The sequence below is a fragment of the Chionomys nivalis genome, chromosome 6 (genome assembly GCF_950005125.1).
Source record: "Chionomys nivalis chromosome 6, mChiNiv1.1, whole genome shotgun sequence".
NCBI lineage: Eukaryota > Metazoa > Chordata > Mammalia > Rodentia > Cricetidae > Chionomys > Chionomys nivalis.
This window is the reverse complement of record NC_080091.1, coordinates 56,924,412-56,951,495: the sequence shown is the minus strand read 5'-3', so window position 1 is coordinate 56,951,495 and position 27,084 is coordinate 56,924,412. Positions and strand designations below refer to the sequence as shown.

General features: G+C 40.3%; 1 protein-coding gene across 1 annotated transcript; it reads right to left on the bottom strand.

The window, feature by feature from the left end:
* Positions 1 to 624: 624 nt before the first annotated feature.
* Positions 625 to 27,084, bottom strand: Pi4k2b (phosphatidylinositol 4-kinase type 2 beta). The gene is made up of 10 exons (XM_057771968.1): positions 26,723 to 27,084; positions 18,288 to 18,424; positions 15,689 to 15,889; positions 15,003 to 15,134; positions 13,277 to 13,430; positions 11,767 to 11,825; positions 9,132 to 9,231; positions 5,730 to 5,863; positions 3,624 to 3,683; positions 625 to 2,528 (listed from the first exon to the last, which is right to left on the bottom strand). Exons 1-10 carry the CDS (start codon positions 26,970 to 26,972, stop codon positions 2,355 to 2,357), a joined length of 1,401 nt encoding a protein of 466 aa, XP_057627951.1. The 5' UTR covers positions 26,973 to 27,084; the 3' UTR covers positions 625 to 2,354.

The window sequence follows — 27,084 nt, the reverse complement described above, 5'->3', positions numbered from 1 at the left end:
AGCTAGAGGAGAAAGTAGGCAGAGTCAGGAAGACGCCATTGTAGCCACTGAAGGAGGCAGATGCCCGGGAACCTTACTGGTAAACCATGAGCCTCATGGTAAAATATAAAATAATAGGAATAGGTTATTTAAGATGTAAGAGCTAGCTAGAAATATGTTAAAGTCATTGGCCAACCAGAGCTGCAATTAGTATAGTTTTTGTGTGATTATTTTGGGTCTGGACAGCCAGGAAACAAACGAGTAGTCTCTGCCTACAGTGATTTAATGACAGTGTTCCCCCACAGGCTCATGTGTTTCACTGCTTTATCCCCAACTGGGGGTGGGTCTTGAGGATGGTCACTTGGATAGGCCTTGAGGTTTTTTAACTCAGTCCCCTTCTTGTCCAGTTTCTGCCTCCTTACTGTGGGTACAGTGTGACCAGGTGCCTCACTTGCTTCCATGCTTCCCCACAATGATGGACTCAGTACCTTGGAACAGTATGTCAAAACAAGCCTTTTACCCTTAGTAACTTCCTGTCAGGTGTCTGACCAGAGCAACACAAAGGTACTAATACGTATGCCACACTTTACAAGCATAACTATAAGTACTCTAGAAATATAATACACAGGAGCAAGGTAGCCTCAAAACAATGATTTTTATTCCTTTTGCTTATCATATTTGACAATATAAATATACTCATTTAAAAAATTACACACTTAAATAACAATTAAGTTCATGAATGTTTACAAAACACAGCCTAAGTACTTTCACTTGTAATCTTTAAATATCTCGACACTTCTAACATGGTCAGACATTTAAAAATATTGTTGAACTATTAATTTTAGACTATAAAACAGTAGCAATTTACTAAGTTCTTTGTTATAAAAATTAATATAGCAATTCTCAAAATACTGAAAAAAAATCATTTTGTGAAAGCCACACCACAGCACAGGCAACTATGCCGTCTCTTGCACACAACATCTTAGAAAGGCACATTTTAATGACTAACAGGTGGTGCCCTAATTTGATATTCCACTCAAGTTTCCATTACCTCAAACCTGAGCTAACAGAAGGTTGGAAGAGGTAGGAGGACACAGGCTTCCAACTGACCACTCGGGCAGTGGTGTGCTCACTCATCACATCGCCGAGACTAAAGACGTGAAGAGGAGACTCCGAGCTTGCTAATTTAACCACCTGGATACACTTTTCATACAAGAATAGCTCCTTAGAAATCCTAAGACAACCAATTTACAAATGAAAGGTTTTGAGCCTGAAGCAAGACAGCAAAGCTTTCTTTTTTGCAGTCACATTTTCCTTTGGGCTCATTTCCATGTACATGCCTTGGTGACTAAACAGCGCTACAAATTCCAAAGAGCACACAGATGCTCAAGATGCAATGAAGAACAAAGGTTTAAATCAGTGTGGATGGTCTGAGTTACGTTCCCTTCCAATTCAGAGGGGTCTACTCTTTCCCAGCTTTCTGACCCTGGCCCCCAACTGAAATTCAGTATACACTTCAGGGTATGGTTTACTTTGCAGGGATGTTCAACACTAACTGAAGTACTAAACTGATTAAGATAGTATTTTGAAATACTACTTTTCAATTATTTGATCCCATATGAGAAACAAAAGGGAATTTTTTTAAGGCAATGTTGTAATTTTAAAATATTGGAGATCTACCTTAATTTCACATTATTTCATTTAACTCTCAGTTATCTCCTTTTTTAAAAAGGAGGGGAGATAACCTTAGATTTTTCTCCCTCACTACGACAGAATAGTTCACTAGCAAATATACCAAAGTACAAGAATAATAACGGTCGCCTGTCTGTCAGGCCCCAATAATGGCCACCTTTGGGCACGTACTCCAGTTTTAAAGCAGCAGCTTTCAAATGAAGCTTCATTCTTACTGTTTCCCTACTGACTGCTCTGTTAAGAGTCTACAACAGCAGTTTCCGGCTTGGCCATCCTCAAAGACCTTTTGGAATGAATGGAAGAAGAGTCTTCTCATACTTAAAAAGTATATAATATGTTACGGTATTATCTTTCTCTTCTAATTGGCATTCTACAAACCAATTATAGTCATGCTAGCAAGTGTAAACCACAAAATTACTTTTTAAAGTAATAAAAACATAAAATACATTTTTTTCTATAAAAATACAATATAGGAGATATATCACTTCTTCCCTGAAATAGAAATTTAATATTTGGACAAAAAATCGTAAACTTTTGATTACATTCAAAATATAGTATTATTTTGTATATTAAAGACTTGAATTATTTGAGGTCTTGGCAACTAGCGCTCTCAGCAGCAGATTTACATCAGTGTAATATTTTATCAGCACAGTAACACCACACAACTGTTCCCCTTACATCTGCTACCATGATGAAAAGAATGGCTTCCTGCAGTGGACCGTCTGGGTGAAGGAACTGCCTAGGTGTACAACCCGTCCCTGGCTGCCAGTCTTACTGCACTCCACGATCACGCATGGCATCTGCACCAGCTGCACTGGACTCTTGCCGTTTCTCAGTGCCTGAGTGAGATTTAAGATCTGTGGAAAGACGAGAGACTGCCATCAATCTGGAGGAAGTACTATAAGTATGTACCATATATATGCATTTAACCATACATGGATGCCCGAGACAAGAATTTCAACAGTTCTGACCAACTGGGAAACTACTGCAGATGTCCACAGCAGTGAAATCAGAGGTTTTATATGCTCCACTGATGGAGAACTTAAAGACTGCTTCAAATGTCTGCCTAAACTCACAACTTCTGTAATCCTTTCCAGGTGGAATTCACACTAGCTTTTGAGGGTCTCTGCACTATATCTCACCAGTTAGGTCTGATTTCATAATATTTACCATTACACTACTGTGTATAATTCAATAGTCAGTGCAAAAACCAGACTCATCTTTGATACAACACAGTAGCAAACGGCTGTATTGTATTAAATATATGCTCTTAGGAAGAGGACATCAGTTTGGAGTCACTAAAGGCAGTTTTCATCTCAAATCTTCCTTTTGGAAGACAGCTGAACCAGATGATGGTGCTTGTGAGTGAAGAGGACCTTCAGGTCCACACCCACAGACCTAGAGCCTTTATCTCAGGCCCAAGTGCTTAGTAGAGAGTAAGACGACTGAGCTGAAATCACGTGGTCCTCTCACAGTCAGCACCCAACCTTACTGATGCAACTGCTCTAGAAAAGCCAAGTATGTTCCAGGTGGAAAATTACCTCCTGGCAGAAGAATCTGATATGGAAATGTTTGTGCAAGTGTTCTGAGGAAGAAAAAGGTAGGACACTCAGAAAATAGTCATCAAAATGAGGACAAATGGGGCTGAGGATGTGGTTCAGTGGGAGAATGTTTGCCTACATGCACTGTGCCACCCGATTCCACATGGAGTGCTTTAAAGGTGCAGGAGGCAAGCATTTATGCTGAGCAAACAACTGGTTAAACAAACAGCACACAAGCGGGAAATAGCTAATTTATAGGGAGAGGTGAACTACTACTTAAACCAGCATCAAGCATCATCTGAGCTATCTGGGCCCAGCACTGCAGGGAGCATCAGGAGCTACACTTCAGTGTCACAGTGGGGGAAAGCTGGCAACTTTCTAAGCAGACATTCTTAATAAACAGTGACCTACCTGGCCTCTCATCACAGACATCTGACTTTCAAAAGCAGCTCTGTCAAATCCTTTGTCAGTCTGTTGCAGAAAGAGGGGAAGGGGAGAAGGTTAATACAGTTCCAAACACCAACAGCTTTGAAACAAATACCAAATATTAAAACAAACTCTTCTATGTAGAAAAAAAAGGCCATAAGAAAGTTTTCCAATTGAAAACAAATGAGAAAAGAGTAATTTTTTGTTTCTGTTTTCTGAGACTAAGTTTGAGTTTCTTTGTATGTAGCCCCAGCTGCCCTGGAACTGACTCTGTAGACCAGACTGGCCTCAAACTCAAAGAGATCTGCCTACCTCTGCCTCCCAACTGCTGGGGTTAAGGGCATTTGCTACCATCACCGAGTAAGAAAAGAGTGTTTTAATCTGATGTACTTTGGAAAGCCTTAGAACAAGAGAAGTTTTGTGCTTATACCCCAACTTGCTCCAGAAAGGATTTAATATGAACAAATGGGTTTATGCTTTTTATAATAATTAATTAAATCCTAACAAGTCAGAAAACATACATTACAATTTAACAAGTAATTTTGTAAAACTCCAGCTTGGAAAAAGTCTTTATTTACTAGTGAGTAGTAAACATAATTTTACAAATGTATGAATTATAAAAACAGAATTGCTAATTCCTCTCTTGTTATGTTAGGTTGTGCTGTAAGCAACACAAGAAGTAGTATCTGCAAATGAGGCTTAATACAGTGTATTTTTAAAAATTGCATTTTCTTTGACAATCAAAACTAAATATTTTAAAAAGTAGTATGTGGATAAATGTTTGCTTAATTTTTTCCTCTAGGAACTAAGCATACACCTGTATTTCTGTAGCCAAGAGTAAGTTATTAGCACCCAATGAAAACAATGCTAGGGCTGGAGAAATGACTCAGTGATTAAGAGTACTGAGTACTGGGTGTGCCTGCAGTTTGATTCCTAGCACTAACTATCCCAGGGGATCTGACACCTTCTTCTGGCCTCTTCTGGTCTCCATAGGCACCACACACAAGGTACACAAGACTTGTATGCAGACAAAACACCCACACACTGACAATTTTTTTTTTTTTTTTTTTTTGGTTTTTCGAGACAGGGTTTCTCTGTAGCTACGGAGCCTGTCCTGGAACTAGCTCTTGTAGACCAGGCTGGCCTCAAACTCACAAAGATCCGCCTGTCTCTGCCTCCCGAGTGCTGGGATTAAAGGCGTGCGCCACCACCGCCCGGCTCTTTTTTTTTTTTGGTTTTTTGAGACAGGGTTTCTCTATGTAGCTTTGAAGCCTGTCCTGGCACTAGTTCTGTAGACCACACTGGTCTTGAACTCACAGAGATCCTTCTGCCTCTGCCTCTCAAAGTGCTGGGATTAAAGACATGCACCACCACTGCCTGGTCTAAATAAATACTTTTTAAACATTGGTATATGTTTATATTCCAAATCTGGGCAATGAACTTGACTTTTCTCAACATTAATTTCACCAAGAGTTAAATGATAAAAATAGTGCTGTAGGGATGTTATAAGTTTAAATTTAAATATGAATAAGAAAGCATGGTGTTTATTATGAACAAAAGGCTTATGTGTGCCCAGTGTGATGAAATCTCATCTCTGCTATTATGGCATTTGGACATGAGGTCTCTGAGTGGTAATCAAGTCATGAAGGTGGACCTCCTAGGAATGCGGCTAGTTCCCTTAGAAGCAGCAGTTCCAGAGCTAGCTTGCTTTTACAACACGTGAGAATGTAATGAATGAGAAGTCATGCTGGAAGAAAGGCGCCCAGAAGCTGACCATGCCCCCCCGCCCCGCCCCCCCCCCCCGCCTGACCTCAGGCTGCCAGCCCCTAGGACTGTAAGGAAGGAGTGGGCACTGCATGAGTGGCCCAGCCTGTGGTCGCTTCTTAGAGCAGCCTGACCTACAGTCCTAACATTCACTCGAGACAATACGGGCTGAGGATAGAGCTCAGCGGTCAAATGCTTGTCAGCATGCTCAAGATCCTCAGTTCAGTCCTTAGCACCACAGAAATAAAAGTGAAAAGTAAAATTCAATGTGGAAAACAGTAATTGTATGTTCAGGAAGTCAGAACACCCTCCAAATTAAATCTTTACCTTGAAGAGTTCATAAAGATCTTCACACAAATCTTGTACAAAGTTCATGTCAGAGATATAGGGTAGAATCAAGTTTCGGATTTCTTCAGAAAAAGGAACTTTAGCTTGAGGAAGCCAAGCCCAGTGAAACGGGTCTAGTGGAAAATAGATGTTAACGAGTAATGAGTAACAGCTTGTTCAGACTCACATTTATCCCAGTCTTTCCTACAATTTCCAGCCTCTCCCAAAAGAAGAAAACTGAAATTCGTAAACAACAACCATCCTCTACAACACAAGGTGTTCAGATTCCAGACTCAGCTGGCCAGTCAGAGTGACAAGGCACAGGATGGTCTTGTCTGAAGGTGTGCCATTTCTGGGCTTCACACAGTAAAGAGATGGGACTTGATAATGAGTTTTATTCAAACAGCCCTATCTCAAAATCCTGTATCAAAACACATCACATTTGGGGCTATGAAACTGGTGGGAACCTGTAATCATTCACACACCCAGATCAAGTCCCATGGATCACAGCTCCTGCCTTCTCAGCTAAAAATGATCAGGAATTGAGGAACTTGTAGTTAGAGGAAGCACTAAAACTTTAAATAATTGGGAGGTAAATAAATGGCTTTAAAGGATAAAAAAGCATTCATGAGTCTGAGACTGGGAAGCAGTTTAGCAATAGACTAGGAAGACTCGTAGACCAGTGGAATCTTCTGGAAAGGGAAGAGGCATAGGTAGATTTCAGAATCACCATGTGGATACCTCTGCTTGTCCAGGGAATGTGAAATGCCTCTCACAGAGTCCTATCTGAACACCTGGAATGTGCTGGTGATGTCTGGGAAGCCGTGAAACCTTCTAGACATGGGGCTTATGAAGCTGAAGTAGGGCTACAGGACTGGGGCTAGGGAATTATAGTCTGCAGCTTTTTGATGGGTTAAAATGCGAAACATCTGTTCCCCTCCCCCTCAGAAGCTTCTGACTGTATAGCCCTATCCAGCTTGGAACAGTCATTTAGACCAGGTTAGCCTTGAGCTCAGAGATCTGCTTGCTTCTGCCCAAGAGTGCTGTGATTACAGGAGGACTGCCTCACAGGGACTGGCCGGCCTCATGCTTTTAATGTTTCCTCCACCATCCATTCCCTGTTAGGGATGGACTGAATCCCCTTAACCATGAGCCGGCTTCCATACGGCATCTGGTCACAGCAATGAGGAAAGTCCTTAGATTCATCCCTTATTATGAATTTTGCACATATGGCCCATATTCCTTTAAGCTGTTTCTTCTCTCCATTCTCTTAACAATTTCATTTAAAAAGCTCTTATTCTTTGTCTATTTCTGCTTCTAATCCCTGTCCTTCAACTTCCACCGTCACCATTCACCTCCACCACCTCCATGCCCCTGAGCCTGCCTAAGGGACTCTCGCAGCCCAAGGGAGTCAGAATGCTTAACCAGAGAGGAGCCATGTCTCATCTATCTCTTTTGTGACGTTCTTCCACTGTGGCTTTGTGGACACCGTTTTCTCAAAGTCTTTTTCTGTCTTGGAAGGAAGGTACTCCCCATCTCTGCTGGCTTTCTCTCCCTATTTTAATGTTACTGTTCCCCAAGACTCTATTAGTCCCTTTTCCCTTCATTCACTAGGTACTCAACAAACTTTATTGAGTATTTTTTTTCCTGGCATTGTATTAGTCAACGGTGTTTGTTCTTCATGACTTCCCTGGATGACAGTAAATAAAGCCAGAGCTTCCACTATAAAGACAACAGTTAAAGCATCCCCACACCCTTAACACCAATTCTTCTGCAAGCTCCAGACCCTTGATCCCCAACCACACATTTGGCAAAACTTCCCGGATGTTTTATAGGAAGTTTACAAACCTGCTACTTTAAAAAAGTAATTTGCATATAGGTCTCAAATGGTTAGTGGGGATAAAATGCAACCAAGGCATTTCAAGTCAGTTTCACAAAACACAGGAAAAGAAAAAAATGAAACAAATTAGAATTTATGGTAAACTTAAAAAAGAAAAGTCCAAATTTATTGACACTTTAAGCTACCCACTGAAAGACTCACACTGGGTTAAAAGACACCATCTGTTGTGTTATGTCATATAACTAAAACAAAAAGGTAGAAGTTAAAAAAAGTATAGAATAAATACCAAGTAAATGCTAACAAAATGAAAGGCAGTGTAGCAACACTACAACAGAAAAAAAAAATAAAAGCAAAAAAACAGAACAATAAAGTGTATTACATCTCACACAAATGAACCCAGGAATATTAAACCCTGGGCCCTTTGCATATGAAACACAAAGTCACAAAATGGAAGAACAAACTGATTTTTAAGAAATCAGTTATGACCTCTCAAAAGTTAACAGATTAAGTAGTTAAAGCCAAGTGGAGGGCATTCTAGGACTAAAAACTAACAAGTTTTAATGAAAAAAATAAATGAAACATTGTACCCAAACATATTCTTTCAAATATAGCCCTTTAAATGGATCATGCTTATAATAACAAAGAAATTAAAAGTGAGAAGATATTCATATAGGCCATATTTATATATCATAGCATAGTACACTGGAAAACAGTACTAATAAACAAATGGCAAAAATCTACTTATTTAGAATTTTTGTTTTGTTTTGTTTTCAAGACAGAGTTTTTCTGTGTAGCCATGGCTGTCCTTGAACTCGGAGATCTGCCTGCCCCTGCCTCCCAAGTGATGGGACTAAAGGTATATGCCACTACTGCCCAGCTAGAAAATTTTTTTAATATAGAATCTTGAGATTAAAATATTTCTAAATGTCTACAGAGTGAGTTCCAAGGCAGCGAAGGCTACACAGAGAAACTCTGGCTCAGGAGGAGGGAAGAGGGAGGAGGGAAGAGGGAGGAGGAAGGGGAAGAGAAGAAGAAGAAGAAGAAGAAGAAGAAGAAGAAGAAGAAGAAGAAGAAGAAGAAGAAGAAGAAGAAGAAGAAGAAAAGAAAAGAAGAAAAGAAGAAGTAGTAGTAGTAGTTGTTGTTGTTGTTTTTGTTCAAGATATGGGCAATTTTAAATACAACCAAAATGTCCCAAACTGGCTTCAAATGTATCAAAACTAATTATCTGCAGCAGGAAGGGCAACTAAAACACCACAAAGTGACATGGGAGGTCTGAATCTGGCTAAAGGAATGGAGCCCAAAACATCAACACACAACTCTACTAAGATCTGTTAGATCATTCTTATATTAACACCTTAGAAATCACAAGTTATCAAACCCATTTCCAAGACTAAAGCCAAACAAGGTCATTCGAACGTATACAAACAATAAGTAGCAAGACCTTCAAAGCCCCAGGGGCTAGAACTGAGCCCTAACATGTGATCAGACTTTACCACATTTCCTCTGCTATTTCCATCTGTCAATTCTGTACCCTTTCCATTTGGGAGAACTCTAATACTTACATGCTCTCCATTCATCAGGATGTTTAAAGGGAAATGCTAGCCCATTGTCAATTGCAGCTATTTTAATAAGCAATTCTTTATCATCAATCCAGTTTGAGTCCTAAATGGGAGAAAAATGGCAGATAATAGATTCTACAAAAATATTTTCAAAGAATCAATTACTCACAATTATTATTGAGGCTTAAGTGCATGCTCTCTTGAAAATTTATAAAACTAAAATTAGGTTTTCATAAAAAAAACAAAACCAGCCGGGCGACGGTGGCGCACGCCTTTAATCCCAGCACTCGGGAGGCAGAGGCAGGCGGATCTCTGTGAGTTGTGAGTTCGAGACCAGCCTGGTCTACAAGAGCTAGTTCCAGGAAAGGCTCCAAAGCCACAGAGAAACCCTGTCTCGGAAAAAAAAAAAAAAAAAAAAAAAAAAAAAAAAAAAAAAAAAAAAAAAAAAAAAAAAAAAAAAAAACCATACAAAAAAGGAAGAGACAATATAAACAGTAAACATTTCATTACTGCTATTTTTTAAACTTGGAATTACAGATTTACTTAGTAAATGATTTTTTTTCCTTTCAGAAGACAGTTTGAAAATACTAACTTTAGAGAAAGAAGCTAAACAACCCATTGCTTAAATGTTTTATATTTGTCTACTGTCGCTTTCTTAACAGCACTATTTGACTTTATGTACATGGGTATTTGCCTGCACACACGCCTGGTGCACACAGAGACCAGAAGAGGGCGGCAGATCTCCTGGAACAGGAGCTACAGAGTGGGTTGTGAGCTACCACGTGGGTACTAGAATTGAACTCACATTCTCTGGAAAAGCAGCTGTGATCTTAACCACTGAGCCATCTCCAGCCCCCATCATAGCTTCTGTTGCTTAGCAGACCTTTAAGATGCACCTATGTTACTTTATGATATTGCTAAGTACTGTGAACACAAAAATTTTCAAATTTCCTGGATAAATGCTTAAAGTATAAACATTTCAAAGTGATGCAATAACTTAAGTGATAACTTAAGAACACAGAGATTAAATATTGAAGAAGTTATTTAAACATTCTACAACATACATTTTTTAAACTTAAAAACCTATCCTAAAAGTGTATCTAAAATTTGAACTTGTGAAGGTTTGAATGAGAACGGCCCCCATAGGCTCATTATGTTTGAATACTTGGTCCCCAGTTGGTGGAACTGTTTGGGAAGGATTAGAAGGTAAAGCCTTGGAGGAGGTGGGCTTTCAGGTTTCAAAAATCCATGCTAATCCCAGTTAGCTCTCTCTGCCTTGTGCTTGTGGACCAGGATGCTACTGTTCCAGCACAATGCCTGTCTGCTGTCATGCTCCCTGCTGTGACGGTCATGAACTCTAACCCTCAGTAAGCCCCTAATAAACTTTCTTTCTATAAGGTGCTTTGGTCATGGTGTCTCTTCATAGTAAAAGAAAAGTAACTGAAGCTAGGCGGTGGTGGCGTGTGTCTTTAATCCCAGCACTTGGGAGGAAGAGGCAGGCAGATCTCTGTGAGTTCGAGGCCAGCCTGGTCTACACAGCAAGTTCCAGGACTGGATCCATAGCTGCTGGGAAACCCTGACTCAATAAATAAATAAATAATAAAAAAATTTTAAGAGTCGAGACAGATACCCAAGGTTAATAGCAATGAAGCTGAACTATCTAATTCTGATGCTGCGGCGCATCTATATAGTCTACTTTGTAAGCCTAACCCGGTTTAAGTAGAAGTACTTTTTTTTTTTTTTTTTTTTTGGTTTTTCGAGACAGGGTTTCTCTGTGGCTTTGGAGCCTGTCCTGGAACTAGTTCTGTAGACCAGGCTGGTCTCGAACTCACAGAGATCCGCCTGCCTCTGCCTCCCAAGTGCTGGGATTAAAGGCGTGCGCCACCACTGCCCGGCAGTAGAAGTACTTTTTAAAAAGTTCAAAGGAAATGATTCACAAGTAAAACACATTCCATTTTATTATGCAATGTTGTATTACCTAACACTGAATCAAAATACTCAGAAGAAACAGAATTAGTAGATAAAAACATGTCCCTAGATATCAGAAGGTACAGACGGTATTTCTACAAATGTCAAAAGCTTTACAAATCCTGAGTGGATGTCAGACTTGGTCTCCAATACAAACAGACTCAGGAAGGGAAGGAAAGAGGGCATGAAAGGGTTCTGCTCTAGAAGTATAGTGCAGAGCTGGGGATATGGCTCTGTTGGTAAAATGCTTGCAGCACAAGCCTGAGACCCACATGAAAAGTCAGGTATGACAGTCACACCTGTAAAGCTAGTGCCAAGGAGGCAGAGAACTCAACAGCCAGCCAGCCTAGCTTACTAGGGACGCTCCAATGAAATATCATGCCTCAGAAACAAGGTAAAGAACAAGTTCAAGAAATGTTATGGGGCTGGAGAGATGGCTCAGTGGTTAAGAGCACTGACTGCTCTTCCAGAAGTCCTGAGTTCAATTCCCAGCAACCACATGGTGGCTCACAGCCATCTATAATGAGACCTGGCACCCCCTTCTGGCTTGCGGGCACACATGGAAGGAATGCTGTACACATAATAAATAAATAAATATTTAAAAAAAAAAAAAAAAAAGAAATGTTATATAAACTGAATATATACTTTTTACTCACTAAGTTTTCCTTACCTCACTTTTAATTTTCTTTGACTTTTCATATTTGATTAGCCAATTATCATTTCCTCTGTCTTTCAAAAGAAACAAAAGTCTGTTAGTTGATATTTACAGATACTGTGGCTTCATACTAATGAAAACATCTAAGCGCGCAGTCTTTTGAGATTTTTGTTGGTTTTCTGTAGCACAGATTCATCACAGATGTGCTGGCTAGTCTTATGTCAAGTTGACACACAAACTAGAGTCATCTGAAAGGAAGGACTCTCAATTGAGAAAAATGCCTCCATAAGATCTAACTTTAGGGCATTTTCTTAATTTAGTGATTGATGGGGAGGGCCCAATCCACTGTAGGTAAGGCTACCCCGGAGCTGGTGGTCCTGGGTGGTCCTGGGTACTATAAGAAAGCCGACTGAGCAAGCCATGGGGAATAAGTCAGCAGAGCCTCTGCGTCAGCTCCTGACTCCAGGTTCCTGCCCTGCTTGAGTTCCTATCCTAACTTCCTTCAGTGATGAACAGTAATATGGAAACGTAAGCCAAATAAGCCCTCTCCTCCCCAGTTTGCGCTTTTTAGTCATGGTGTCTCGTCGCAGCAATAAAAACCCTAACTAGACAACAGAAAGTTCTGATTTACAACAATTTTAACAACCTGGTCAACATAACCTGACATTTACTAAACTTTTCCCTGTGCCAGATTACTGTTCTAAGTGCTTCACCTATATGAACTGATTTGACCCTCAGAAGCACCCTGTACAAGTAAGGGCAATGGCTAGATCAAGGTTAATTAAAATCAAAGAGAATGTCTTTTTGCTTGAGGAAGGAAGCGTATTTACGCTGGCTGCTACACACATTCAAAGTAGCCTCACCCAGTGTAAACATCTGACTACTCCGGGCCAGCTTTAATATTAACCTAAGACCATTTAATTAAGAAAGTCAAATTGAGAAAATTATATGATGCTTTTCAGAAGCTAATATAAGTAATGAAAAACAAACTTGAAAGTAGCAGTTCCCAAGCTGTAGAATGCATAAGCATCACCATGAGGCCTGGTGCAGCACACGCCTGGCCCCAACTTGTAATTTATGAAGAGGTTGGTAGCTGAGAAGATGTATGTTGGATAAGTTCTCATGAAATACTGACCCGAGAGTCCAGGGAACCGCAGTTTTGTCCTGTCTACACCATTGTTCCCTCACAGTACAGCACAAACAAAAAGCTTAATGTTTCACAAAAAACATAATGCAATATTAAAAGAAGAATCTCTTCATATCTGTGGACAGCAATTCTAGTCTCTGGCTTTGTGCTGCTTTTAGGCAACTCCACCTGAGGGGACAGGAAGTGTACTCTGTGGCCCTGTATGAGTCAGGCCCTCAACACAGGACTACGTGCCCAGGAGGTCAGAGCTTCCTTGGTTCCCAACACTGCAGAGGACTCAGCCTTGGGACTCTTGAAGCAACATTTATGGCTTTGACTTCAGTAACGAGACTCTGGTTTACAATTAACAAGATTGAACAAATGAGAGAACGTTAATACCTGTATTTCTGATGATGTAATCCAAAATCACTAATCTTTCAAACTGTGACTGAAATTGCTTTCTAATGTTTTCAGGCAGAGGCTCAGCTTCAAACTTCCTAAGCCAATACTCAGCCTCCTTGTAATCTTCCACAAACAGCTGAAAGGAACCAATCTATAATTTCAAGAACTATAGTTAGAAAGGAAAGTACAAGCACAAAGGCATTACTTTTCAAATTTCTCAGCAGTACAGTCACAGAATGCTACACGAGCACATAAGAAAAACAATTTAATACTAATCCAGATAAGCCACACTTATTAAGATCATTTAACAGCTTAAGTAATCACAAGAACACACAGCAACAGGCTCAACCCAAGATCTTTAGGGAGTTATTTTAGAAAATTAAAAAAAAAAAAAAAGAATAAATATGTGCCCTGGAGGTGACATCTGAAGAAGGCTACTTCCTAAAACTAGGTATCAAAGTGACTTTAACTGAGAGGCCACACTGTACACTGTCTTGGTTATTTTATGACAGTGCAATTTTATCGCCCAGGTAGCGTTTTTGTATTCTTTCCATAACATTAAGTACAAAAAATAAATTTTAAAGTACAATGGATTCTTTAGGCAGATCAAAGATCATATAAATTTTAAAGATTTAATCAACTGATTGTAGCCTTTCTAATGACTTTTTAAAGAGTCTTTTCCTTGAAGATATGCCCAATTGAAAATGCATTTTTATTATTAAAATTACTAGTTAATACTAAAGAAGTTGATGTCGGAATACAAATTTCATCAGTAGATGACATACAGGTAATGAGCAACCTATTCTGCCTCACAAATCCAAGTAAACAAATCACCATAAAAAAGTTTGTTCCTTGGCTTAACATGCTTGTTAGAAACTTTAACAACTTCATAAAGGTTTCTTTCTAGCAGTCTTGTTTAGTCATATCTATTTTAGCACATCCAAGAAAATAGCAAAAATGTTCAAAACTGACTACCTGGAATGTAATTAAATAGAAAAATAATTGTGAGTTTCTACTCAAATTCTTTAGATACTTACATAGCAACAATAAAATTTTAAGTCAAATATATTTAAAAAAATAAGTAATGTAGAATTTTCTAGAATGCCTCTTCCATTAGTTCTCTGTACTTAGCTAGCTGGCAAAAGGCCCTTAGGTTTTAATAAATATTAAATCTGGATAGTAGTGAACACATGCAGAACTACCATTTACTAAGTCTTCACTATGTGCCAAGTGATGAGAATTTCTTCAGTTTATCCTTGCAACCTAAATGGCAATCGTAGTTTTATGAAAACTGGGATTGTTTTCAGAAAGGCTGGAAGTGGAGCCCAGCTCTAACTCCAGACCTGTGCTTTTCACAGTAATTTTATAAAGCCTTTCAAACCACATCTTGACTTCTCCTAATTCAGTAAGTTCCACCCCACCCCACCTCAGAAAGGACTAGATCCCGAGCCTTGCATATGCATGCCAGGCACGTGCTCGCCACTGAAAAGAACTCTATTCTAGGCATCCTTTCCTACCCCCTCAGAGCTCCGTGGACCAGCTTTATCAAACTGCATTGAAACTGCTTGTTACTATGAGCTCAAGAGGAAAAGGTATTCTCTTTTTTAAAGATTATCTCCAGTCTACAGCAGGATGCCCAATGTCTAGCTACACGCTTCATCCCCGGAGTTTAGGAAATAAATGTCCAATTGCCCTGAAAGCAAAGCTCATTAGAGCAACTTACCTTAGGAGGAAGTCCTATTCGATGAAACTTTCTACCTACTTTTGGCACTATCTCTAAGGCATACTTTTTGCCTCTTGATTTTGCACGGTCAATTGCACTGTAGTTAAATGTCTCACTGACAAGCCAAACCACCTAGAAAAATGGTTAGAGTTTGGATTATGGTATTTCTATTCACACAGACCATCAAATTCACTCTAATGCTGTAAATGAGCAAGGTCTAACCCTATAACAAAGCTCCTAGAGAATCTAAAATCTTTACAAGAATTTTAAATGGCATATATTTCTTTTAAAAAAAGATATAAAAGCAGTCCAAAGTTTCCAGTGGGGAAAAAAAAATAAGAGCCTTGAAATCTAGAGCTAAGGATGGACATTTTAAGGAAGGAATCAAATAAAATTACATAAAGGTCCAAAAGAAGACAAGGGCAGCATTGTGGCCACTTAAGTAAGCAACTGTCAGCAGGACCAAAAGGGTCTCCAGGATCTACCCCCGGTCCTTTCTCCTTTCTGTCAGCATCCTGTGACCTCACAGGAGCAAGAGACATCCCCTTGACTACTGTATGGTTATATACCAGAGTGCATGAAACCAGCTGCTCTGGGTTCCTGACTTATCACGAAGGGAATTCCACTAGGCTCTACCATTGGGAGTTATCGCTCAAGTGTCCACAAACAAGTGAACTCTCCTTTACCTTCGTTTTAGGTACAATGCCCAGCTGAAGCTTCGCATCTACCAGGTAGGCACCGGCTTCAGAGAGGTACCCCTGGTTAGGAAGCAGGCAGCCTCTGCCAAAGCAGCAGGGACAGCAAACCTTGTGGACATACTTGGTCCACTTTGGGTTCAGCTGGCCGTAAGGTTCTTCTGATTTGGGTTTAAACACACCAATAATATGCTAGGGGAAAAAGCAAAGTAGAAATCCTATTAGACTTTTATGGACCGGTGGATAACAATCTACAAAATGCATTGCAATAAATAAGATTTACACATAACCTTTAAGTACTAAGATGACTGATTTCAATCACACTGTAAAAACTATGCTCAATTTAAAGTCATTATTACACTCTATCAGTATTTTTTAAACTTTTGCTCTGTCAAACTTTAGAAATTGAGACAAGGCTTCTGCCATTTAACCAGATTATTTGCAAGTGTTTTGAATTGCGGCACTTTCAAATTAACACTGGAGTCTGCCCCCCCCCCCCCCCAACACCATCCCACTTCTCTCTTTATGGCCAGGTTGTCCAGGCTAATTTCAAACTCACAAACTTAAAGAGTTTCTCTTGCCACAGACTACATTTTATATAAGCAGTGTTGTGTATTACTTAGGATCTACTAAACATTCAAACATACACTATCTCCTTTCTTGCTGTGCTAAATATTTTAAAAAGGCAAGAAATCCACTAGAGTTTACCTCCAGTACTCAGAACAGTGCCTGACACACAGAAGGTGCTCAACTAATTCTTAAGCACACAAACAAACAACATAAACTGAATGACTATACTATCAACAGTTCATACCTAAGATTTTTTTTCTTTCTTTCTTCTTTCTTTCTTTCTTTCTTTCTTTCTTTTTTTTTTTTGGTTTTTTGAGACAGGGTTTCTCTGTAGCTTTAGAGCCTGTCCTGGAACTCATTCTTGTAGACCAGGCTGGCCTCGAACTCACAGAGATCCACCCGCCTCTCCATTATATTTTTCATGAACCCATCTTAAGCCTTTCCTAGAAAGAAAAACTTTGGCCATGGGTGGTAGAACACCTGTAATCCCAGCACTTACTGGGTTAGCTAAGACAGGGGGATAGTGAATTCTGGGCTAGCCTGGGACATGTAGCAAAACTCTTCTGGTAAGAGGAAAAAAAATAAAGAAGAAAAAAAAATTTATGGGAGTCCAAAAGTTTCTACAATCATTAGTACTAATCTAATAAAATACACTCATTAAATTTATGGCTCAATTATCTCAGACAAGAAATAAAAATATAATTTTAAACATAATTTATTTATAACATAATAAATTCTAAAAAAATTAACTTGAGAAAAAGAAGAACAAATTAAGAACTCAAGCCTGGAAGTCAGGCTTGTGACCTGATTTATGATTTACTAGGATCCCTAGCACTTGAGAGGCTAAGATAAGAGGATTCCTGCTAAACAATGAGTTCTAAGCCAGCATGAGCTACAGAGGAAGTCTGTCTCAAAACCAAAATTTATCATCAACAACAACAAAAACTTGGAATAAAGACTGACAGTACCTGCAAATGACAAATATGTATATTTTATTTTTAAGAAACAGGGGTGGGGGCTGGGGCTGGGTATAACCCAGTTGGTGGAGGACTTGCCTAGCATGCATGAAGCCTTGGGTTCTAAACCCAGAACCACATAAAACCAGGCAATACAGACCCATCAATTCAGTACTTATGAGGCAGAAAGAGCAGGTTTTCACCAGCACGAGACACATGAGATCAAAAATTTCTTACTCCCCCATCAAAGAAATGTAGGTCTGACCATGCATATATGTCTATACCCTGATTTTTTGTTATCGTGGAATTCACGGTAGACCAGGCTAACCTTGAAGTCAGAGATCTGCCTCCCCAAGTGCTGGGATTTAAGGTGTACACCACCACAGACCGGCTAAAAATCACTTTTAAAATATAACTTCAATTATGGGGGTGGGGGCTCATGGAAAAAGAATGGTGGGCTAGGTACCACACAAAAATATTTTAGAAAAGACAACACCATTTCTGAAAAACTCTGGACTCAGTGGAAGAAAGTGAATACCGACTTTTCTTTTCCACTCCAGAATCAGAGTTCATTTTGCTTTGCTACACTCTAATGCCGTCAAGCTTTGTCGTGCTTCTTTTCCTTGGCATAATACCAGGGAAATTTTCCTTGGGCAATAAACTATACCTTTAAAAAAATAAATCAAGCATTGGGAAATGACATTAGGCAGGTTTTAAAAATCTCAACTTCCACTGTATTTGGTTAATATGGTCAGTCACAGAGGTATAGAGGGGGACTAGGAAGGTGCATTAACAGATTCACCTGTAAATACGGGTATACAATAAATGCTTGATTCAACCAACAGAACCAATAGAAAACATCAGAGCAGAAAGTTACAACTGGAAACTAACAGCTCCATTTCTATATTATTTAGCAATTAGTAAAACAAAACAGAAACCACCGACCTTTATTTTGGAAAAGGAGAAACAAACAGATGTAATAGGAAAATATTTCCAGAAACTCTGACATTTTACATTTAAAGTCTTGTCTTCCAAAATGTGCATAATACATGTGAAGTTCTCACCCTTTTAGAATCCTTCACAAAGTAACTTCCACTCGACCCCTGAGAGATTCTTTCTGGCAAAATTCCAGTTTCTATTGCTTGTTCTGCTCTCAATACAATATCAGCAAATTCTGGATCTTCCAAGAATGTATTTATCTCTGAAATAATAGCAATCACTGTGTTAGACCAGCTGCATGGATGCACAAACTATGGACCTGTGTGAGTGGCTTCAAGACAGTAAGATATGGAAAAAGGAAATCAAACATCAGATAGTCTCTGTGTGTGTGTCCTGTAGGGGCACCTGTGTGTGCATTCAGGTGTACACACATGACAGTCAAAGGTCAACCAACCAAAGGACTGGTATACATGTCCCCCTTTAAAATTTTTTATTTGTCGCTGGGAAGTGGTGGTGCACACCTTTAATCCCAGCACTTGGGTGGCAGAGGCAGGTGGATCTCTGTGAGTTTAAGGCCAGCCTGGTTTACAGACTGAGTTCCAGGACAGTCAGGGCAGTTACACAGAGAAATACTGTCTTGAAAAATCAAATAATAATACTTATTATTATTATGTTTTTTATTTCTCTCTTTTCCTTTTTTTCTTCTGTCTTTTTCATTTGTTCTTCCTCTCTTCCTCCTCCTCTTCTTTTTTAACGTATATGTGTATTTTGCCTGTACATACCCTCGGAGGCTAGAAGAGGGAATTAGATCACCTAGGTGGGTGCTGGGAACTGAATTCAGGTTTTCTGAAAGGTCAGTCAGTGCTCCTAACTGCCAACCATCTCTTTAGCTCCCTCCCTTTAAATATTTATTTATTATTTAGTATGTGTGCATGCTCTCATGTGTAAAGCCAAAGAACAACTTTGGGAATCTTCTGTTCCCACCACATGGGTCCTGGGGATCAGACTCTGGTGGTGAAGCATCCTTAGGCCCCTGAACCACCTCCCCAACCCTAACTTTTTTTTTGGAGAATGGACAGGGTCTCTCACTGGGAATGGGAGCCTGTCAATTAGCCTAGGCTGGCTTGCCAGTGAGCCCCAGGGATTTGCCGCCTCTGCCTCCCCAGCCCTAGAATTACGGATGCTCTTACACCAAGCCCTTCTTTCGCCCTCCTTCAGCAGATGATGGGAAGACGTAGATGTATTACCCAGGTCTAGTTCATGCTCCCCTCTTCTCCTTTATCAACACGCACCATTCCCAGCTACCACCCTGAACTCTCACGACTGTACCCAACATCTCTTCTTAGCTGCTAAAAGACAGCTCAAGGTTCACTACCCTCAAAACTCAATTCCTTATCTGTACCCCTCTCCCAAAGATAGTCACTCTGTCCTATTCCATTCCAGGTCCAGTTGCTTGGGTCAAAGCCCTTGGATTCATCAATGCTCTCACATTCTTAATCTCCACATTTGACCTATAACAATCCATCAGTATCCAAAGCACAAACTCTTATAACCCCTACTCCTACAATGAAATCAGCCCTATCAACTCTTTCTTAAGTTCTATCAAACCAACTCACAATCATATCACTTATTTTTAATAAACAGCCCAAGGGTTCCCTATGTTCCTCTAAGCAAGGGCCAAGTCCTTATTGCCTCCATTTCCCCTTACTCAACTGCTGCTAATCTCTACTTTATCTGAGCATTATCTCCTGATTTGTTTTGTGAGCTCTGAGAAGACAAGGATTTCTTTCACTGCTGTGCCCCCAGAACTTGCAGCTTCCAGAACATAACAAGCACTCAATAATCACCTGCTCATGAATTAATAATGAATCATTTAGAATGGAAAGACAAGCCAAAAGCCACTTCTTTTTTAATTTGGAAGATACTTCAATTCTCTATGTACATTATTATGAAAATTCAAAACACAATCAACTTTCTTTAATTCATTCAAACAAAACTGTTGTTTACTATTTTCTAAAATCTTTGCTGACAAAAATATTACAAAAAGGGCTATTTGGACATATTTTACCTACTCAAAAGCATAAGCAAAGTATTTTAATAAAGTCTATAAGACCGATATGCTCATTCAAACAACCCTGTCCCTTGAAAATCCTTACGAATGAAGCAAGGAACTTTAACCTTGGTGACTCTGGATAGAAATCAGCATGTGGTGGGCATTTATATTTATCTGAATAATATAGGCACCAGTAACCATTATCATTAGTCAAATTGTATTTCCTTACACTTCAGCGATTCACAGGTTCCTTTAAAAAATATTATTTTATTTCCTGGGCATAAGTGTTTGCCTGCATGCCCATATGTGCAACAGATGCATGCCTGCCTGGTGCCCGAGGGTACAGAAGACAGTGCTGGATCCCGCTGACTTGGAACTGGAGTGATGACTGTGAGCAGCCATGTGCTGGGAGTCATACCCAACAGAACCATCTCCCCAGTCCCAATGGACCAGTTCTTAGCGATAGAACAATCTTGAAAAGGTGTTTATTTGTTTTTAGTGCTGGGGTGCCTTCCAAAATATATCACCAGCAAGTAATCTTGAGAGGAGTGTACACAAAATGATTTCAAAGAGATATTATCTCTTTTTCTTATGTTTTTTTTTTTTTTTTTTTTTTTTGTATGCACGAAAACAAATACAAACCTCTTTTTCCAGAATGGAGTCTCTATCATAGACCTGCCACCTGGAGCAAATCCCACGTCTACTTATCCATGTCTGTGATAGTTTTTCACAGTCGAGAATCACTTCGCATTTCCCTAAGCCTTTTCCTCTTCACTACCTTCCACATCAAAGTGTTCAGACCTAGTTTCCTGCCTGTTTCATGCCTCGTTTTTCTTTTGAGATTGAAAAAAAATGCTGTATTGTTGGGCAGTGGTGGAGCACACCTATAATCCTAGGATTCAGGAGGCAGAGGCAGGTGAATCTCTGTAAGTTGGAGGGCAGCCTGGTCTACAGAGGGAGTTCCAGGACAGGCTCCAAAGTTACACAGAAAAACACTGTCTCGGAAAAAAAAAAAAAAAAAAAAAAAAAAAGAAAGAAAGAAAAAAAAGTTGTATTTATTTTAAGTGTATTTTTAAGTGTATTGCTTGCATGTATGTATGTGCACCAGGTACCTGGAGCCTGCGGACCTGCGGAGCGCACTGGAGCCCCTGGAACAGGAGTCACAGATGGCAGTGAGTCTGACACTTATGTATTGGGAACCAAACCCATCAAAAGAGCAGATGACGCTCTTAACCACTGTGCCATCTCCCCAGTTCCATGCTTTGGTTTTCCATGATTCCTCCATAAACAGAGCTTCCAGAATTAAAACATCTATTGCAGAACAAAGACACTCTATTCTCAATACCAACTTTAAAAAAGAGGCCTTCTAATACTGCATTATTTACTTAGGATCCTGCCATACACTACTAATTTATATTAAAATGATTCAACTCTTAGACCACTGTGGTCTTTCCCATCTTCAATAGTTCTTTGGCTACTGCATGTACACTACTACTATTAAATGTTACTGAATTGATACAAGAGATACACTTTGGAGTTTATCACACATACTCTCTTCTTTGCTGTCATGGAACCCACAATCTCTCTCTAAATATTTAGTAATTTGGTTTCAACCAAAATCAGATCAATCAAGAGGCATTTCTGTACAATAAGCCAGGATGTTTCCAGCCTCTTCACGAGACAGTATCCTCCCCACTGGACATGATCATTCTCTTATTTGAAGATGGCCTGGATTTATCAACACAATCTACAAAGGTACTTTAATGTAATAAATGAATGAATGAATTTATAACTGGGCCTAATTATCATTAGAGAAAAGTCTACATCTTAACTATTTTCGTTTTTTTTTTTTTTTTTTTGGTTTTTCGAGACAGGGTTTCTCTGTGGTTTTGGAGCCTGTCCTGGAACTAGCTCTTGTAGACCAGGCTGGTCTCGAACTCACAGAGATCCTCCTGCCTTTGCCTCCCGAGTGCTGGGATTAAAGGCGTGCGCCACCACCGCCCGGCCTTAACTATTTTCAAATCAAAGTGATTGGTTTTCAGTAGCTAATTTTTCATCATCTGTGTCCTTGGTTTACTGTCTACAATTCCCCACATTCTAGTGGTTTAAATACGCACTGGTAATGGGTTTAACTTGGAGAACACCCACAGATACTACACTGCTTTGTGCCTAATGTGCTATGGATGACTTGCTTTGAAGGCTTGTTGCTGACATCTGGTTTGAGTTCCACTAGTAGAAGACATAGTTATGTGTATTTTCTTTTGGGGAAAAGGTATGTGAGGGACTGAGCTTAGAGCCCCTTGAGTACCATTGTATCACTACACTATACTCCTGGCCCTTGTAATTTTTTTAAATTAAAATTATATTCATACTTTAAAGGAATAAACTGTTACTTTTATTTGTGTCCATATCAGAAAATTTTCAAAATTTTCTTTTTTCTCTGGAAAAAATTTTTTTTAATTAAGTGTTTATAGGTTCGTGGTGGGGAGTTATGTGATTTTGTGAGTGGAGATGCCGCTGGAGTCCACAAGAGGGCATCAGAACCCTAGTGCTGTGAATTGCCCGAGCTGGGTGCCAGGAACTGAACTTGAGTCTATTACAAGAGCAGTGAGCTTCTTAACCACTTAGTCATCAATTTAGTCTGCAAAATATATTTTCTATGGAGAATCCCAATTTTATCTTTGCAACACCTTTTGGGTCACCTCTATGTAGTCAAGTTCCAGTCTTACTGAGGCTTCTGATTTTCAAAGGTGTCCATGCAGTTTATGCTCTGATTGTCTTTACTATCCCACAGAAAACCAAGCCACCTTCCCACAACTCACAGCCACTGCTCACGTTTAAGACTGGAGCAAAATAACCTAAATTCTGGGAAAGCATAGCACCTCCTTCTGATATCTGATGTAGAACAAAGACTAGCACATGGAAGGCCCTCAACAAATCTGTCTAAAAAGTTAACACAGTATCCATTTGACCATACCAAAGGCTATTGTGGGTGCTCTGGACAGTACAGATTCTGAAAAAGCTATTGTGTTACCCTTTGTGGTTAGATGAAAGTCAGCCAGCTTGGTAACTTCATTTAAATAAACCAACAAGAACTCATCTTATTCCTCTTTCCTACATCTTACCCACTAACTAGAATTCCTTCTAGAAAAAGTGCAAATGAGTTTGGTGAATAAACATACCTCAAGGGTTCCAACTGATGCCACTCCCCTGATCTTATCTAAGAGCATGCTCCAGGCCTCCTAGGAATCCTCAGCTTTCTCTGTCAGGTCACACACATAGCCCATCAAAACTGTGTTAAGTGACCATAGGCTACAAAGCTATGTGGGCATCCAGCAGTCAAACACAGGCCATCATTTGATATAAGTGACTATCGTTTTCTCAAGGCCTGTTTTCTATTAGTGCCCAGGAGATACTCAGATATTTGATGAGCAATGTTCATTTCTATAATAAATGGATAATAATGGCTGCATATTTTGTTTTGTCTTGTAGGTAAGAGTCTCACTGTATTAGGCCAAGATAGCCTTGAGCTCACTATGTAGCCCGGGCTGGCTTTAATCCAGTGTTTGAGTCTCCTCGCCTCAGCCTTCTCAGTGTTCTTATTACAGGAGTGAGTCAGCCCACTCAACTTGGAATAGCTGTATTTTAAGCACAACTGAGCAATAAGCTTCAGTACCATAATTGTTTACTTTCAAATCTCAGTTATGGGTGGATTGTCAAGACACAGGAAACGTATTCTTGTAAAACTTCCCCTAAAGAGTTAATTATTAGCCTCTTGATCCTTGATCAGGCAACACCTACCACCCCAGCTATTAAGAGTTCCTTCCACTGAAATAGACTTCAGGAAATTACATTTTGACTCTTTATTACTTTTTAGATTTATTTATTTTATTTTATTTTGGTTTTTCGAGACAGGGTTTCTCTGTGACTTCTGGAGTCTGTCCTGGAACTAGCTCTGTAGACCAGGCTGGTCTCGAACTCACAGAGATTCGCCTGCCTCTGCCTCCTGAGTGCTGGGATTAAAGGCGTGCGCTACCATCGCCCGGCTTATTTATTTTATTTTATGTGTGTGAATGTTTTGCATGTGAGTATGTATGTTTATCATGTCATGTCTGGTATCCATGGAGGTCAGAAGATTGTATCAGATGCCAAGGAACTGGAGTTACAGAAAGCTGTGAACCGCCATATGGATGCTGGATCTTCTAACTGCTGGACCTTTTCTCTACCCTGTGCTTCCTTCTTTCTAAAACCCTTTTAATTATCTTTCTTTCTTTCTTTCTTTCTTTTTTTTTTTTTGAAGAGAGAGTACTGCTATGCCAACCCTGGCTGGCCTGGTACTTACTATACAGCCCACACTAGGCTTGACTGTCTTTGCTTGTCCTTTTGCTTTGCCCACCTAAGTGTTGGGATCACAGGTTTGTTGAGATCACAAGTCAAGCTTGTTAAGTTTGCTTTCCTATGTGGGAATCCAAAGTAGGACTCATTTCACAGGACTAGTTATGATCTATTACATGTGAAGTGCAGGGAACTAAGCCCAGCATGTACAACTGGTACACCGGCACTATCGTCTCTATTACAATCTGATTCCCTGATTAGGGTGACTGAACACAGACTTAACAACACTATAGTTCATGCAACTTCTAGACTTTGCCAACTACATTGTTAATATAAGGATAATAGGTGTATGGCATTCTCCACTGGCTTAAACACATAAAGTCATAAAGTTCCTGTTTATATAAACAAAATAGTTAAACACCACAAATGTCTATACTGATAAAAAGCAAGAATATCTTGAAATTAAAGGTGGTTTCATGACAACTGAACGGTAGGTAAAAGAACAAAGCAGTTAATAAATACTATTAAAATCCTATTTAAGAAAACCCCACATAACCCCCAAAGTAGCAATTCTTTTGTAAACACAGAGTTCTACTGCAAAGAGAACAAAGCTCAGGACCTGAAAAACAAAAAGAGTAGGCTCAGTCTGAGTTTGCACTTCCTGGATACTTGACTTTGTGCAAACGACTTACTCCTGAAGTTCTAGGAGCTAACTGGTCATTACAGTTGTATTAATTTTCAACTCTCACAGTAAAGATGAGGGTCACCGACAACCCCTACCGTGCTGCTGTGCGAACTAAGATGTCAAATACCATCTTAACAAACTGTCAACTGGGATTTAAACATCATCACTGAGAATTCTGACAGCCCACTTGCATTCTATCACATTCTAGTCTCTTTTTGTTTTTTTCTACCACAATTTTTTTTTTTACCACAAATAACAGGAGAAAAAAAACAGACCCAACTCTGTCAATCAATAAATGTACTTTTAAGATCTTAGACTCTATTAAATCTAACACACAAAGTAACTCTGGGGCAAGACAAGGCAAGCAGCAGCCATATGATCTCAGTTCCATCACTGAGCGGATTTTACATCACATATGGCCAAAGTGTCCGCTGTGGCCGGCTGAACCAGGGTTCACTTGTGAAGATGGGAAACTTCACATTTCTTTGCTCAACTCGGTGTTGTTTTACAAATTCATCCATCAGCTAATGTCATGGGAATGGCAGACAGGCATTTAGTGCATTTGAGAGACGTTTCCTTTAGGATGCTTATTTAGAGTGTTTATGTTTGAACAAAAGTTCAGTTAGAACTCTTGACTTGCTCTGTCCATAATCCTTTCAAGTAACCCAGCACACTCGTAGGTCAAGTAAAACGTAGCAACTTCTAGGAAAATAAGCAGTATTAATAAAAACTACCTTTCCTGTGGCATTTCTATAAACGGTCACATGGAATGATGCTTCTGAACAATGCATATGCCACTTCTTTGGATCCATTCTAACACCAACAAGTAGGAGTTTTGTTTTCAGAAACAAGCCTGTCTAGACTCCAGATGGATCGCATACAAACCTACCCCGGTTCAGCCAAATGAGTCGAACTACACTCCACCACCCCAAACTCACCACACAGATATCCAGGCCTGCAACAGCATGCCTAAATTTTAGTTTAAACATCATCTGTCAGCCTCTTTTTCAAAGGTAACCAGTCCACTTAAAATCAGCTCACATGATACTGCAAAGGTGCTTTCCTTTTAAATGCACAAATAGACTTTGCAGCCGGCAAAGTATATTTCACCAGCCTCTGCCCCCCCTGGCTAACGTCACAATAGCAACATTTAATAGAAAGTTTTCAAACTTGTCTCAGCGGCAACTGGTCATTCTTTCTTTACGTCTCTTGACTGCCATCCCCCTAGTAAACTCACGACTCCGAGGCGTCCGACTTTCTGGATCGTCGTGAGTTCTCAATTCAGAACTTAAGTCCAAACTTGAACCAACAACTTACGTCACGGTCTTGGGTGAAGTTTCCCTCAATGTTTGGTTCCCACTTGGACTGACTGTCTCGGGGAGGCTAAAGAGTGAGACTTTACTGGTCCCTGTCCGCCTGCCACAGAGGGAAAGGTGAGAGTAAACTGAGGCAGGGAGCGGCGGGCTGCGCGCGCACATGGGTCGTACCTGAGCCGGAGACGCGGGACCGGTCCAGCTCGATGGATAAGTTCGTGGAGGTCGACGCGTCCCCGGAGGCCAGCGGCCGCTCGTCGGTGGCGGGCTCGCGGGGGACGGCCGCGCCCTCGTCTGCCTGCAGCCTCATAGCGCTGCCGGGCGCGCCCCACCGCGGCTGGGCCCAGGCGACCCGAGGCAGCAGCGGCTCCCGCTCCTCGTCTTCGTCCTCCGAGGGGCGGATGGGCTCGCAGTGCTCCGCCATGGGCCCCGCGGGCGGCTCGGGCGTTCAGGGCAGCCGGGCTCCAGGATGGGGCCTCAGCATCGCGCCAAACCGCGCCGCCCGACCGCACCGACGCCACCTCACCAGTCCACCA

Coding starts and splice junctions, on each gene's coding strand:
- Pi4k2b (XM_057771968.1), bottom strand. CDS start 26,972: ATGGCGGAGCACTGCGAGCCCATCCGCCCCTCGGAGGACGAAGACGAG. Junction 13,431..15,002: donor GAATAGGACTTCCTCCTAAG/GTAAGTTGCTCT, acceptor TTGAAATTATAG/ATTGGTTCCTTTCAGCTGTT. Junction 3,684..5,729: donor ATCTTTATGAACTCTTCAAG/GTAAAGATTTAA, acceptor TTTCTGCAACAG/ACTGACAAAGGATTTGACAG.